The sequence below is a fragment of the Mesoplodon densirostris genome, chromosome 3 (assembly GCF_025265405.1).
Source record: "Mesoplodon densirostris isolate mMesDen1 chromosome 3, mMesDen1 primary haplotype, whole genome shotgun sequence".
Classification (NCBI taxonomy): Eukaryota; Metazoa; Chordata; class Mammalia; order Artiodactyla; family Ziphiidae; genus Mesoplodon; species Mesoplodon densirostris.
Window position 1 is genome coordinate 18,499,627 of NC_082663.1, and position 17,522 is coordinate 18,517,148.

General features: G+C 36.5%; 1 protein-coding gene across 2 annotated transcripts in view; it reads right to left on the bottom strand.

The window, feature by feature from the left end:
• The window catches only part of CDH12 (cadherin 12), a 295,800-nt gene that overhangs the window by 12,405 nt on the left and 265,873 nt on the right, over positions 1 to 17,522 (bottom strand). For both annotated transcript variants that reach the window (XM_060091603.1, XM_060091602.1), the window contains one exon: positions 15,157 to 15,293. In XM_060091603.1, the coding sequence (XP_059947586.1) occupies positions 15,157 to 15,293 (137 nt within the window). The remainder of the gene's footprint in view (positions 1 to 15,156; positions 15,294 to 17,522) is intronic.

Here is a 17,522-nt window from a genome sequence, read left to right on the forward strand (position 1 = left end):
CATTGTTAATAAAATATACTCCAGTAAAAAATATTTTTTTTAATTATAAGAAAAAGATGAATACTGGTGCTATCAATGTCACGCTGTCAGAGCACCAGCAGTGCACTATACCAGTATTTATCCCTGAAAATCAACACTAAAGTTAAGGTCAAACATTTAGCTGGTATTTCATCACAAGTGTAGCCATCATACCAGGGTTAGTTCACAGGATCATTCTTCACTAATAGTGATATTTTTCACTGGATAAAACATATGTTTTTCCATGTTGTGTCTATAATTTTATTGGGTAGTATCATCTACATATTTAAATAACTCTCTCAAAATGATTCCTCCAAAAAAGGATGATAAACTCCAAGAATGAAGGGGAGATTGCTTTCCACAGATGAAAATTAAAATAAATTTAAGGAAGTAGAAGTAAGAGATAGATTGTGGGAAACTAAGATGCACCCTGAAATTACTTGCTGGTGATAAGAAAGGAAAGAATAAATAACCTTTCCTTCTTGAAGTATCAAAAAAATTAGTTTGAAAAATTATCTCTGCCAAAATTCCATCACAATTTTTAGCCCCAGCCTGTGATATATTACTGGCCTCTGTCATTTGTTGAAGAAGACCAGAAATAATTAAACTGATAAGGCATAACATAATGCACATCTTTCAACTTATTTATTTTACCTAATTAAGTTTTACAGATGGATAAAATGCCCCAAATTGTTGAAGGATCTTGTCCAAAGTCACACATCTAGAGGGATGGGGAGTTAATATTCAAACCAGGATTTTGGAAATCCAAATATTATGTTCATTCCACCAGACCTTTTTAAATGATTGGTTACTGTGTTAGATTATTCATCTGCAGTGCCGCTGAAGATTCATAATGTTAGTATTCTTATAGATATCTATCTGGATGCTTTTAAAGAATATATACAAATCTCACCACATGACTGATTCTGACAAGCCTACAATATTCTGCTGTGCTCAAATTTATCTAAAAAAATAAAAAGCACCATCAGCCGTAGCTTATGAAATGTTCACATATTCATATATGACACAGTGAAATCCAACATTGTGTACAAATGCAGGCGCAGATAACATAAAGGGAAGAGAAATGGTATATTTTGTAATATGCGTTGTGTTTATAGAAGGTGTATTGGTAATCTTGGAGAAGAATGCCAAAAATATCTATTTATTCAAAAATTAATATTGGTTACATGGCATTATCTTATCGAGTAGAAAAGCTTTGGTTTAGTTTTCACAAGTTATTTAATCTTTCTTCAACTCGTGGTATTAATAGGTGTTAATTCATAAGTTTTTAGCTTCTTGTATTAAATGAGTGTTCTACAGAATGTTAGATTAGTTTTGGTAAATTATCATTACTCTTCTCACCAACTGTAATTTGTGGAGATTATCTAGCTCATCTTCTGTTATTGATATTAAGGACTCACATATCATAAAATACAGATAAAATCAACAATTTGGTTAAATATGTTTCATTTTCCTAAACAAACTATAAATTATCAAAAACTACAGCAAAATCAACGCCTAATACTTCATAATATTTATAATATACCCATATTCTAAGATATTTCACAGGTAAGCTCATTTAGGTTTCACAGGCAACTCTAATATAGAGACCATTATTATCCCTTATTGTATATGAAACTCTGAAGAACGGAGGGGGAATGTAACTCTTCCAAAAATTCCAAGTTAAAAGTGGTAAGACGGGTTTTGAATCCAAGTGTTCTAGTTTCAAGTCCATGCTCTTAAACTCTATTATATATTAACCTATTCAACTTCTGTACAATGTACAAATCAGCCTCTACTTCCTATTTTACTTGGTACATAATTTACAAGTCCCAAGGACATATGAAGAAGAAAGTGTTCTTTCCCCCCCCCCTCAGGATTATAGTTTTATTTTAAGTTAGTGTGAAGATGGGGCAAGACTTCTCTCAAAATTATGTTTATAGTACAGATTTAATATTATAATGTATGAATATGTTATTAATTCAAACTTATTTTTACCCATGAAAAAATCCCTTTTGGTAGTATTAAATATTTATCCTCCTGCAATATAGATTTGAACATCTGTCCCAATGAGAACTATGGCTCAAAATATGATCAGTATTGTAACATCTTATTATTAAAAGTGTTTCTCAAAGGTGTGCTTTTGGTATTTTAGCTAAGACAAATATTTTGTTGTGTGAGATTTTCCTGTGCACTGTAGGATTTGTAGAAATACTGAATTTTAAATGTCACTAGTCATCACTGTGGAAATTACAAAATAAATGCCCAAACAAGAATAGAGGAAAAACTGTAACAACAACAAAGACAAGTTATTCATACTGTTGAAAATGAGCGATGGGTTTATGGGTTTCATTATATAATTCTCTCCTCTACTACAAATTTGTAAAACTTTTTATAGTTAAATGTTTAAAAATGTCACCTTATATTTGTAAATCTGGGTACATAGTAACATTTCTGTTGGGGAACTACTATACTCAAGTAAGAATTGATCTTTTCACAAAATAATATATTTATTAGAGTAATATATATATATATATATATTTTAATTTATAATTCATTAAATTATGTGAAAAATTAATGACATTTCCTTTCTGACTCATCTAATCTTTGAAAGACCAATGATGAAATTTGTTTAAATTTGATTTGGCATGAGCATTATTATCTGAATCTTTGCCAAATTAGAAACTAGTTATCATTGAATACTTAGAAAGTAAATTCAATTATGAAGTTTGTAAATATTAAATAACCAAAATCTTACACAATTAATTGCTGTGTTCTTAGTAGTCAAGCCGTTTAAACTCCAATTATCACTGACCCATGTTGCTTATATTGAGTAATTAGCATATTAATAGTTTTGGGCTCAGATAAAATAATCAATAACTAATTATATTTTTGTCCCTCATGGCTTCAAGGATGTTTTGTTAGATCTTCTTTCTTTATCCTTGGTGATATCTCAATCAGATCCCATAACTTTTTGAGTCAATTTGAGTTAGAACTGCCTTATTAGTAGTATTTTAAAGTATGGCTTAAACTAAGAAAATTTTAAAAAAAAGTAAGACCAAATTATGAAAATCAATAATAAAGGAGTAGTGAAATACATATTATAAAATAATATTATTAATTTATATCAAAAACTTAGTTAACATAGATGAACTGGACAAATTCCTAAGAAGACATAAATTGTCATAACTGACCCCAAAATTAAAGAGAAAATCTTAATAGACCTAAAAACAAGTGGAAAAATATTAAGCTGTAATTAAAAATTTTCCCACCAAGAAAAAGTCATGCCCTCATGGCTTCAATGAGAAAGTCTATCAACTACTTATAGACCACAAAATATCAATTCTTTGCAAACCCTTTCAGAAAATAGAGAAAATAGAGGAGAAAACACCAGCTTATTCATTGTTTCTTAATACCAAATGTCAATTTAAAACATCAGAAAAAAACCAAAGCATGGACTAATATCACTCATGAACAAAGGCACAAAAATTCCTTAACAAAATATTAGCAAGTTGATGCCAGAAGCTTATTAGAAAACTAATGTATAATGACCAAATAGCATTTATCCTATGGATGAAAGGTTAGTTTAACATCTAATAATAGTCAATGTGATATTTCATATTAACAGAAGAAAGAACAAAAAATCACATAGCCATCTCAATAGACTCAGTATTAGCATTTGAAAAAATTTATCCATTCATGATTTTATAAAAAATTCTTTACAGATAATAAATAGAAGGCAACATCTTCAACCTGACATAGTCCATCTATAAGAAAACCATAGCCAGTATCATACTCAATGGTGAAAGACTAAATATTTTCTCTTTAATATTGAGTACATGGTAAGAATGTCTGCTCTGACCACATATTGACCATTGCACTTAAGGGTTTATCCAGTGCAAACAAATAAAAATAAAAATTTAAAAAGTATTCAGATTGAAAAGAAAAAGTATTTTTATCAAAAAATGACAAGACTCTGTATGGAGGAAACCCTAAAGAATCCATAAAACACTTATAGATCAAATCAAGTATATTAAGCCTGTGGGATAAGAGAGCAATATAAAAAATGGCCATTTTATACCTAATATACTAGCAAAGAAGAAACTGACATAGAACTGAGAAAAATTCAATTCACAATAGAATCAAAGATAATAAAATATTTAGGAATAAACAGCAAAATGAAGGTAAGACATAAACTGAAATTCACAAATCATAGCTGAGAGAAATAAAATGGATTGCTGATGGAAAGGATCACTGGCAGAAATACAAAGTTGTATAGTCATTTTGGAAAATACATTGGAATTTTCTTTAAACCTTAAGCGTGAACTTATAAGCCAACAACTCCACTCCTAGGTCTCTCCCCAAGAGAATGAAATGAATGTCCACAAAAAGCCTGTATGCATATGTGCATGGAAATATTATGCATATAGTCCCAAACAGGGAACAATTCAAATGTCTACCTTTTGGTGAATAGATAAACCATGGCATATTCATACAATAAAATTCTTCAACAATAAAAAGGAATAAAACAGTGATACATGCTACAACAACATGACTGAAGCTCAATTATATTATGCTTCATTGATAAGAAAAGAAGACTGGCATCACTCCTTACTTGGAGTTTAATTAGCTGCAGAAAGTAAAATGCTTCAGTGCCTTTGGGTTTCTGAAGTACAAGAACATTCTGAAGATTCCAGCCCCCAGCTGTCAAGCCTTCCAGACTTCCTGGGGCAGATATTAAGATGAATGCTTTTAGAATTCGTGACCCAGGGCTTCCCTGGTGGCGCAGTAGTTAAGAATCTGCCTGCCAACGCAGGAGACATGGGTTTGAGACTTGGTCTGGGAAGATCCCACATGCTGCGGAGCAACTAAGCCCGTGCGCCACAACTACTGAGCCTGCACTCTAGAGCCTGCGAGCCACAACTACTGAGCCCATGTGCCACAACTACTGAAGCCCGCGTGCCCTAGAGCCTGTGCTCCACAACAAGAGAAGCCACTACAATGAGAAGCCCGTGCACCACAACGAAGGGTAGCACCTGCTCGCCACAACTAGAGAAAGCCCACATGCAGCAACAAGGCACAACACAGCCAGAAATAAATAAATTTATTTTTTAAAAAAAGAATTCCTGACCCAGAGAAACCCCATTATATTTTGTTATACAGCAATGGATAACTAATCCCTAGTGATAAGAAATATTAAAATATATATTAAAAGGAAAGAAGGGTTCTAACTATGGGGCTGCAGCTGCAATGGGCTCCGCAGTGCACATCGGCCGTTGTGCCGGGAACAACATTCATTTCCAGGGGCCACGCAGGAACTTTGCCCCAGGGGCCTGCTGCTGGGGGTGGAGCTCCCACTTGGTTCCAGGTCTGCACTTCCAGCAAGGCTTCTAATTCCAAGGAGACTGAGGCAGCTATCAGCTCCCACAGTCCCCAGGCCTCCTGGAATGGTGTCACCACTCTTTGGAACCACATGTCACCCTGTCCTGACTAACAGGGCCTCTGAGTCCACCTACCTGCCCTCTGTGGCTGTGTGTTGGGAATGGGTTGGGGTCTTCTGGGACACGGAGCCTGGCCTGGGGGGACCGACTAACAGGTCTCAGGAGATTGCTGGCAGTTTCTGGAGGTCCCTTTCCCCATCATCGGCAGATGGAGATCACAGCTACTCCCAGGAGTCTCAACCCAAGTCAGCCCCTGCCTGGGAGCTCCTGACCCCACTTCAAAGCCTGGGCCTTGAGAGGGAGCAGAACAGCCGGGGCATTGCCGGTGGCATCTGCATGGACAAAGTGTCTTCAAGCCAGAGGCCACGTGGGTCTTCGACATCCTGCTCCCCTGCACGCAGTCCCACTGCCTGGGGTGCTGGTGCCTTAGCAGAAGGGCTGACAGGTCTTCCCTCTGGACTTCATTAAACCTGTTTCAGCATCCAGTCCATTCCAGCAACATCATTCCCCACATATTCCAGGTGAGCACAGAGGCTGAGAAGAAGCAACCTACCAGGAACTCCAAGGCCCAAATCAGCAGGATGAGATGCCTATGAAGCTACTCACAATTTATTCATTAACTATGTACATATCTATGTGTTCCAGAGAGTATAATAAACCATAGGCATCAATGAGGTATAAGATAAAGTCCCTGATACTAAGAAGTTCACACCTGAGAGGATCCCTATATAAATAGATGAAATACAATAGAGTCCATGAGGTCAATAAAATAACATTTTCAATGTAAATATATATATTTTTTTCTTTTTCTTTTTTGCAGTATGCGGGCCTCTCACTGTTGTGGACTCTCCCGCTGCGGAACATAGGCTCTGGACACACAGGCTCAGTGGCCACGGCTCATGGGCCCAGCTGCTCTGTGTCATATGGGATCTTCCTGGACCAGGGCACGAACCCATGTCCCCTGTATCAGCAGGTGGACTCTCAACCACTGCGTTACGTGCGAAGCCCTATTTCTTATTTTTGAATTCCGGTTTTGATATGTGATGTTAAAATTTTCTGTACATATCTAAATTATAATTTTAATCCAAATTTCAACCATTAGGTGAAAAGCTCATCAAGTGGTTTTAATTTCTGGAGAAAAATCAGATACTAATTAAGAAAAAAAAAAAAACCTGACATTGTTTTGTATGTGATTTTGATAGTGCAATTTTACTGGTTTAAACTACTCCTAAATAGTTTGATTATGGTAGTGTACCCATAAGCAGTTAAAAGTTTAAAATAAAATATAAACTATAACAACAAACTTGGATTATATTATATTGGCACGTCATATAATAGTGAGAAAAATGGTATCATTTCTAAATTAAGTCCATGACTATAGTGGTGTTAATAATTATTATTTCCATGTATACAACACATTGAAGGCTTTATGAAATGGTTGAATATTTATAAGTGATTTTTTCTTCAAAGTATGTGTTACTTTTCTGTATTACAAGTACTAGTAAAATGTTGCCAATACTAGTATAAATCAAAGTTACCTTTCTTTGAGAATACAAAATATTGATAGTTTCATATAGTTACTCAGGAAAAAAAAGGGAAATATTAAATGGTATATAAACTCCCTAGACTCATACATGCAAAGTAACGTATTCATGAAGTGTAAGAGAAAGGCAATTATTTGAGAAAAAATAGGTAAAAATAATGGCTTCAATCCAGAATTGAAACCAATGGTTTTACTTAGTCCTCAGAAGTCAACTACACTCTCTGAGTATGTATATGTCTTCATAGTAACACTAAGCTGTTTTATTTCCACAAATCCATGCTAATATTTAGAGAATTTAGCACACCGGTTCCAACATCAGTATCCATTATATGACCTAGGTATCTTGTTTAAAATGGAGATTTCTTGGCAATAATCCCAGAAATTCTGATTCAGTATGTCTTGAATGGGGTACAGGAATACTGTCCCAGGTGATTCTGATTCAGGTAACAATTAAGAAGTTGAAGAACAGTAGTAAAAAAGAAAGGGCCAACCTGCATGCCTATTCTCCAATGTGCATATGACTTACCGTGCCCTTTTGAAAAAAGACTGACCAAATTAGAAAGAAATGTCTGCGGCTCAAACACTGCAGGGAATCCAGACTCACCCTTGTCTCTTGATCCTGATGAGGTTAACCTCGGTCACCCAGATGGATACAGTGTAACCCAGCCAGTGCTTGTTTACAGGAATTCAGGTCCTTTGCATAACTACCTTCCAGACTCACCAGATGGGGAAAAGTGGAGAAGTGATATATGTGTCTTTGGACATATGTTGAGCTAGGGACATATAGTAGAAACAGCAAAAATGAGGATGGAGTCAAAAACCCACTTAAAAAGGCTTCCCTGGTGGCACAGTGGTTCAGAGTCCGCCTGCCGATGCAGGGGACACGGGTTCGTGCCCCGGTCCAGGAAGATCCCACATACCATGGAGCGGCTGGGCCCGTGAGCCGTGGCCACTGAGCCTGCATGTCTGGAGCCTGTGCTCCGCCACGGGAGAAGCCACAACAGCGAGAGGTTCGCGTACCGCAAAAAACACTTAAAAACTTTGTAATTTCTCCATGTGGTATTTAAGGCTCTGTTTGGTAAGGCCTCAGGCTTCCTTTCTTTTCTTTCTTTCTTAAAAATGGAGATAAAATTGGCATACACCATTATATTAATTTAGGTGTACAACACAATGATCTGATATTTGTATCGATCTTGAAATGGTTGCCTGAAGCAGGGGTGCGAGGTGTGCAAAAAGTAAATGTGATCAAAGTGTACAGACTTCCAGTTATAAAATAAATAAGTCCTAGGGATGTACTGTACAGCATGGTGACCGTACCTAACATTACTATATTCTATATGAGAATAGAGAGGAGATCTCAGGCTCCCTTTCTGAAGGCATTTTCTTTAGCCTTCCCTACACATTCTGGGCACCAATTGTAACCACCTTACTTGTAATTTCTCATCTGGACATGAGATTTAATACCTCTCTACCTTTGCTTAAGATGTTCCCTCAACCTAGAATTCCCTCCTTCCCTCCTTTTCAATAACTTCTTCATCTTTTAAAGACTCAGCTCAAATGATAATTCCTGTGTGACATACTATGCTTATGCCTTCAAAAATAATTATTTTAATTACTTTCTCTCTTACAGCACTTTGTATTTTGGTTGCATACTTATGAATTCAACCACATTGTTGTCTTTCTCACAAAATTTTCAGGCCTAGTGGTTAAGTAATATGGTCTCTAAACTTTCTTCACTTTTAGAAAGACTTATCTAGTTGCCAAGAAACATATCATGTAGGCAATGTTCTCAAATGGCTCCCAAGAATCCCCACTTCCTGGTACCTACATGAGTTACTTCCATGTAATTCTTTGCCCTTAAGTGTGGTCTGGATCTAGTGACTTGCTTCTACTAAACAGAGTGGGGGATCATTGATACTGCAGATGTCAGAAATGACATCTTATCACTTGCAGGGGAGCAGAACTCTACTTCAACGAGATAAATCCAGGGAGTCATCTGACCCCTGCAACTCCTTCTTCTTCCTGTCTTTTTTCTCTGTTGATGCCAAGGCTGAAGCAGCATCAAGAGCTGCAGATCTGCCCCCCTGAGATGGGCACGCTGACCAGATGGCTGATACCCTGAGCAGTGACTGATACCTTCAGGGTTTTTTCCTTTCAGCTCCCTGGTGACCTTGCTGAGCCAGATTGTCACCCACCTCCTTGGTGCCCACAATGTCCAGGATCTTCTTTATGTCCTTGGCACCGGCAAAGGCATTGCCACTAAGGGCAGCCAGGAGGGAGGAGGACAGATAATGTCGGTAGGCAAAAACCTTTCCATATACAGGGAAATTATCAAAAAGGGTTCTTCACAATAAAATCACTAGGAACTCTTGTAGCTTGAGTCTTATCTAGTAATTAACACTTATTGGATAGAGATAGCAATCTACCTACCTACAACCCTGGCACACACATAATATTGCACACATATTTCCCTATTCTCATACTTTGAGTCTGTATTTTATTTCTGAAATGCAAATGCACTATAGATTTCTAATAGGTAAGCAGTCCAACGAGCTTAAATGTAGGTGGACAGATAAATAGATAGACAGATAGATGACAGATAGGTAGATAGATAGATAGATGATAGATAGATATGCCAAGGCTAAAAATAATTTCAGCTTAATTATATGTACAATGCAAATGTACATAAAATTTTTTACTATAGTTTACTTTAATTATCTATGTATGTAAAACTCACCGTGACTAATTTTACTATTAACTTATTTAAAAATGAATCATAAGGAGAGGAATGTGTCCCTGTAAACTCGTGTTTTGGAGGGTGAGTCCTGGGCTCCTGTCTTCGCTTGTTCATCATTTGCTGTGTGACAAATGGAAATAAATCTTAGCCTCTATTTCTTCACTCTTACAATGTGAACAGTAATAAACTGAGTGAATGTACATAAAGCTACTCTAATAGTTTGGTTTACTAATTTATAATATTATCACTTACAATTATTATAGAAACATTAGGTACTTTCTTCTCATTTGGTCTGAGAACACCATTTCATGGCTAACTATTTGGCACACAGGCAGAAGAAACCCTTTTAAAAATTCTACCAACTTATTTATTTTTGTTTAAATCCTTCATTACTTAATGACCACAGTTTGGTCAGTATAAACCTTTTGCAACTTTCCCTTGGAGGCTATATGACAGTGCACTTAAGTCTGAAGTCCCTGGAATTCAGCATAATTTGCATAGTTATAACAACTAAAATTATTTTGGGGGGTCAGTTTCTACTCCTAAACTGTCCTTAAGAACAGACTTCAGGGGCTTCCCTGGTGGCGCAGTGGTTGAGAGTCCGCCTGCCGATGCAGGGGATGCAGGTTTGTGCCCCGGTCCGGGATGATCCCACATCCCGCAGAGCGGCTGGGCCCGTGAGCCATGGTTGCTGAACCTGCGCGTTCGGAGACTGTGCTCCGCAACGGGAAAGGGAGGCCACAACAGTGAGAGGCCCGCGTACCGCAAAAAAAAAAAAAAAAAAAAAAAAAAAAAAGACTTCAGTCTTAGTTTTAACCCATAACCATTAATACTTTGCATGTAAATAATGTTCTATACAATTTATAAAAAATTAGAGGAAGTTATGTTGAGCTTAAATTATAGACAATAATCTCAGTTTGATTTTCTGTATATATGAAGGTGATATTACTTACATTATGTTGAAGTAAAAAAAGTTAAAGCAAAGAAGCTCTAATGCCAAATAACCTTAAAAATTACTCAACAATTTCATCCCAACTCATAAGGGAATACTTACACATAACATTTTCCCCAAATATAGCACGCAGTAAGTCTACCAATGATTTTTGAACTCTTCCACAATAGAAACTATCTATTGCCATCTGGATAATTAACATGACCAAGAAAAGAATTCTTTGGTATCATCCATTTATTTTATAATTATATAAAAGTTCGAAGGCTTTACTGTAGTTATCTTTGTCTAATGATATGTGTTATAATAACACCAAAACAAAAAACAAAACAAAACACAAAAATTAGAAACATTTGCCCATTGGAAGTTTCTGATAATTTGAATGAAGTGATTTTTGGAGCCTTGCGGTTTTTTTTTAATTCTCAAGATGAGTATAAAAACAGCAAAGCAATAATGTATAAAAGAATTATTAGTAGTCTAATAAAACTATTTGAACCTTGGACTATAGAAACACTGATTAATGACTGCTTCTTAATTATTTGGAAGTTGTCCAATCATTGTACCATTTCATTTCATCTGAGAGTTTTTATAGAAGGGTCAGGGCCAAAACATATGCTAGTTCAATCTGCAGTAAGGTACACTTACACAATTTTGTTCCACTTGGCAGGGCAAGTGTGGGCTATTTATTTCTCAGTCATTCACCATAATGAGAGTTTCCTGCTGAGGCTGGCTAACTTGATCATTGAAAACAGACTTATGTATTAAAATATAAATAAAGCTTACTTTCAAACTCTGTCAACTCAAACAAAATAAGACCCACAATAATCTATTCTTATTGTGGGATCTTTAATTACCATGTGATATATACTTAGCCTCTTTCTTTTTCATGGAGGTGTATAGTGTTCATCCTACCAGACTTCCTTGAGGGTTTTAAATTCCACACAGTAGTCCTGGAATAGACAGTGGAATGGACGAGGGGTAGATATTTTAGAAATATTAGCTTGGCAGCCCTTTTACACTGTGTGTATGTATGGATTATGAGTCTAAGTCTCATTTCTGCATATGTCCAAGTGAGAGCCAACATAACTTATGAGAATCCACACAATGGGGTTTCCTAATTTGGATTTAGGTAAAAACTACATCCAGCAGGTCAGAGAGGAGTCAGCATGTGCCCTAATTATATTAATAATTAACAAAATACAGTTTTCTAAGTTTGAAAAATCTAAGCTTTTAAGGAACAATGACACTTGCTTACACTGTATGGATGCATACTCCTCGGCCATTTTCCAAATAGTTGGAGCTCAGGCTCTGACTGCAGGTACTAGACATGCTATGATGGGTACCCTCACACCATGATGATGGTTTTGGTAGCTATAGTAGCCACTGGGGAGAAAGAGACCTTTTTAGAGTTACAGTACAGGTGAGTGAATAACTAGCTGAAGACTTTCATCTTGAGTTAAGATACTGGACCTAATACTCCTCCTTCTAAAAATATGCACATGTTTTGCATGTGAATTAATAGAAAGGGTAGTTCGCACAAGATAGTTTTCTATCTTGTGAAAAATATTCTATTGTGGACAATATATTTTTGATAAATATAAGTTTTTTGAATAGGCTACCTCTGGTCAGTTATCACTTACTACATCCAAGTCATTGAGAGTGACTATAATATAGTCGATAGAGGTCTTATAACCCATAACTTAGACATCTCATTTTTACTCTATTTGTAAAAGATCTTAGAATACTAAAGTTTATTTTCTAACTATATTATAGTTAAGCTTTCCTCAGTGTTATGGATGAAGGAAATAATTCAAAGTTGAAATAACCGAAAGCATGAAAAGAATGATGAATAACATATGTAACTGTAAGAGGATGTGATATGGGAGAGAAGAAAGATGCCTAGCATGAAAGGAAACTTCAGGAAAGCAAGTTAAAGAGAACTGGGGGACTGGCATTCGGGTCTTTTCTCCTGATAGAATGTCTTTTCAGGCAGCTGACTGGATGATCAGCTCTCAGAGCCTAACAGAGCAAGGAGGGCAGAATTGAAAGGAGACAGCATGACAGAGAAAGAATATGGTAGAGGATCTGGCTGTAGTGTACCTGTTCAGCATGACCAGAGTGTGTGAATTTCCTCAGGGTCAAGTGGACAAAACAGAATGCTGGAGTTGAGAACTCATGCTATTAATTCATGCAAGAAAGCTGTTTGCTACACAAGGGGACCTGGAATTAAGAAGCTCTAAGGTCTACCACTGGGTGCCCATATCAAGTTCATGGGCAAATGGGATTCTCAGAGACCCCAATACCAAATAACTCAAAAATCACATGAAGAGAGTATTTGGGCAGTCCATTTAGCCAGTCAATTTTAATCCTAACAGCAGTAGCAACCAGGGGAGCACTCTCTGGGGGGCAGATAAGAGAGATTTATGTGAAATAATGCCATTTGCAGCAACATGGATGGACCTAGATATTATCAAATTAAGTAAATGAAGTCAGAGAGAGAAAGACAAATATGAGATATCACTTATATGTGGGATCTAAAAAAATTATACAGATGAACTTATTTCCAAGACAGAAATAGCCTCACAGACGTAGAAAACAAACTTATGGTTACCAAAGGGGAAAGAGGGTGAAGGGATAAATTACGAGTTTAGGATTAAAATATACATGCTACTATATATAAAACAGATAACCAACAAGGACCTACTGTATAACACAGGGAATTATCTCAACATCTTGTAATAACCTACAATGGAAGAGAATGTAAAAAAAGAATATATATATATATATATATATATATATATATATATATATATATATATATATATATATATACATGTATAATTGAATCATTTTGCTTTACATCTTAAATGATCACAACATTGCAAATCAACTATATTTCAATAAAAAAGTCTTTAAAAGAGAGATTTATGCATTTTTACTTCTCTCTCTCTCCTTTCTACTCTAGCTAGAGAATCTTTACCCCCACTACCAAGGAATCAAAGTTCCAACTATGGTGTCATTGAGTTCTTCAGTTATCTATTGTTGTACAACAACAAATGACCACAAAAATATAGTTGCTTGAAATAATTACAATTTTAGTATTTCTCCCAATTTTGTGCATCAGAATCTGGGCAAGATTTGGCTGAGTATATATTCCATTTCATGTGGTAATGACGGAGGTTACATTGTGGTATTCAGCTAACAAGCAGTCTGGCTAGAGGTTGCAAGATGATTTTACTTACATATCCAGCGCTCTCGCAGGTATGGTTAGAAGGCTGAGCTGAGCTGGGATTGTCAACCTGACCACCAGCATGTGAACTCTCTAGTATGGCAGCCTCAGAGCAGTCATCTTCTAACATAACAGAGAAGTAGTCCAAAAAACAAGACAGAAGCTGCATGTTCTTTTATGCTAAATTTACCTTTAATAATCAGACTAACGTAAAAGTAATGAAATCAGCTAAAGGCATCATTAAGGCCCGGGAATAGGTGTCTGATTATGCATGTTTAGAAGCAGTTTTTGAAGATTAACAAAACTGTTTCCCATTTACACCCACTGAGTTGAGACTGACCAAAAACCCCTCAACAGAAATGTTCACAGTTAGCTTCTCCCTGCACTGAAAGGTGACATTAGCTGTCAGAGTACTTGTACCAGATGCATGAAAGAAAATAGGATGAAAACAAAATGAAAGATACTCAGAAGGGATTTCCTCAAATCTTTCAAGAGAACCTAAGCAGAAGGACTGGTACGATGCACTTCTGTTACAGACAACTATGTTGATAGCCAAGGTCTTCATTCCCACCCTCATCTGTTACCTTTGGAAGTTGTGATAATATCCTGAATTGTCCAGCCAAACACATAAGACCTATAATCACTCTCAGTCTAAAGGATTCGCTTCTGAACCAAGCAGAAACCAACACAAGGAGTAATTCCTAACAATCCTATAGATTCTGAGTGAAGAATTGCACTTGAAGAATTGCACTTAAAACTCCTGTATATTTCACAATGGTGTTCATAACAAAATACATTTTAATGAAAGGAGAGAGAAAGAAGAGGCATGAATTTAAAAATGCTCTCTTCAATTTCAGAAAATATTTCAGAAAAGATGATTTCATGTGATGGTTATTTCCTCCTGCCTGGTCTGTGAAGCTCTCAATAATATATACAGGAATGAAGATGTGGAAAGACGGAACTCCGGTGGATTTTTGAGGTTACACGGTGGAAAAGGATGAGATCTCACCATGAAATGCACTGCTAGATATTCATGCAGTCCTGCAAACAGGGCTCACTGGCAGCTGTCACAATTTTTCTGTACTTATGTTATGAGGAAAAGGAGCCGGTTTCTGAGTTTCCCCAAGAGACCACTTGGCTGTAAGTCCAAAAATGAAAGCACCTTAGGAGGGATTCATTTAAGAGTGTGAAATCCAAAGAATTGCAGTAGAACATTGATTCCGTCCATGCCATACTTACTAACTTTACTTGCAATTATGGAGAAATTATACTGCGCGGTTCTTTCTCTGTCTAGTAATTCATTAGTAGAGATGGTTCCTTCAGTTGCATCTATTGTAAAGTAGCTGTCCCCATCACTCTTCCAATCTATGAAGTACCTGTATATAAAAAAGAGTAGATGCAAATGTGCAATGATTACACATGAATCATGATGGCAGTCAGGCTAACTTGACACAGTTCCTTATTTTTCTTCCTGTAGCTATTAACTACCTTGCAATAAAGAAGAGTATAAATGACAGCTTCTTTATTGCAAAGTCAGTATGCTCAAGGGGAAACTGGAAATAATGAAAGATTTAGTACTCCTGCTGCTCGTATTATTTTAGGGCCTTGACACCTTGAAAGCTCAGCAGAGACTAAAATTCTAAAGCTGACCATGGATTTCCTTAACCTGGTGAATATTAAAACTTTTTCAAGCAGTAAAAGATTCCTTAATGGCGACTGTGGGAAGAGCTGGGGGTGGGAGAGGCATGTGGAAATAGCTACAAAGAACTGAGGTCAGAACACAGGTAGAGTCTTCGTTTCCATGGACAGAAAAAAAAAATGTTAGGGAAACTAAGGGGAAAATTTTTAACTGACAATGGGATAATTGTACAGAAATATTTCCCTCAAACACATATAAAAGGGCCATGGTTGTTTTATTACTCTAAATATCAGGACAACTTTCTTAAAAAAAAAAAAATACCCAAAAACAGTGACCTTGGCTAATAATGTCTCTTTATCTTCTGTATTAGCCAACCTTCTTGATAGTAACAGATGTTGCCTTCTTTATGTGAAGCAGCTGGACTACGAAATGCAAGAAAGTGAATAAAAGACATATTGCATTTGTATAAACCTTTATGTAACAGTGGATATATTGAGTAATATATGTAAAATTATTTTCAAACATATTTTCAATCATCATATTAATGGACATTTTGAAATCTTTCCACGTGCCAGGTATTGTTCTAAATATTTATATATGTTAACAAATTCCCAGAGCAGCCCTAAAAAATGAGTATTACTAATCTCCCCATTTTACATATGAGTAAAAAAACATATGCTGAAGTTCACAAAGTTAGAAAGTTTTAGAGCTGATATTTGAACCAGGTCATCAATGTTTTCCATATAATTATCATAAGATAGTCTTACCAATTTTAAATGGATCATTTTTAAGTGGAAAAGGGCTTGCTAATCAAAAGACTGAATGCACAATATGTTTATCACAATTTTTCTGGCTAGGGAATCAAGATGAAATCCTTACAAACAATGGCTGAAACAGATGACATCATAGTAGTCAGCACATCTAAATCCCCAGGCAGTCATGAAAAGTTAGTTAAGACATGTTTCAAAATTGCAAGTTATAATTTTGACAAACTGGTTACCTAAAAGTGGGGCAGTTTGCATATCATTTTGGCGCTAGATCAAAACTAGTTTGCCTTTATAGGTGAGATTTATAATTTGTCAAGATTTGTTAGTAACTGATAAGATCAGAGTATGAACCAAGGTTTTTATCTACCTTTGATATTTCTGTTGTTGATTGATGATAATGCATGCCTTATGAGTTCAATGTAACATGCTATCTCATAGAAATGCTCTCAAAAATTATAAATGAACTTAAGGTACATTTAAAACTCAAGGAGTGGGCTTCCCTGGTGGCACAGTGGTTGAGCGTCTGCCTGCTGATGCAGGGGACACGGGTTTGTGCCCCAGTCCGGGAAGATCCCACATGCCGTGGAGCGTCTGGGCCCGTGATCCATGGCCGCTGAGCCTGCGCGTCCGGAGCCTGTGCTCCGCAATGGAACCTCAAGGAGTACAAGATACAATGAGTTTAATTCTTTCTACTTCTGCTGTCCTTTTCTGAACAAAAAAGCATCTTCTCACAATACCCCTTTTCAACACCTTTATTCAACTTGAGCACATGCCTAATTTAGGAAGCAAATTGTTACTGAACCTCCTTCGTGGCTATAACATTTCTAAAGAATTGTTTGTGGAGACTAACGATGGTTGGTGTTTAACTGTAGAATTCATGAAATATTTGTGGAGTGCCCACTATGCACTAAACATTGTACTAGGGCTGAAACACATAAAAAGTAGTAAAGTAAGATGCCCACTAGTAAAGACTCTAGTTGGGGGAACACATGTAAACAGATGAATTTTATGCCTGGTAGAAAGACAGAAAAGACACTACAGGAGTGCAAAGAAAAGATGCCTGGTTCAACACGTATTGATTCAGGCAAACCTTCCTGCACACGGTGTGTGGCTGACATTAGAAGGCTATAAAGGAGTTATTCATGAGAAGAGAGAGGCAGGCAAAGTGAGGAGAGGAGGAAAGGTATTTCAGGAAGCTG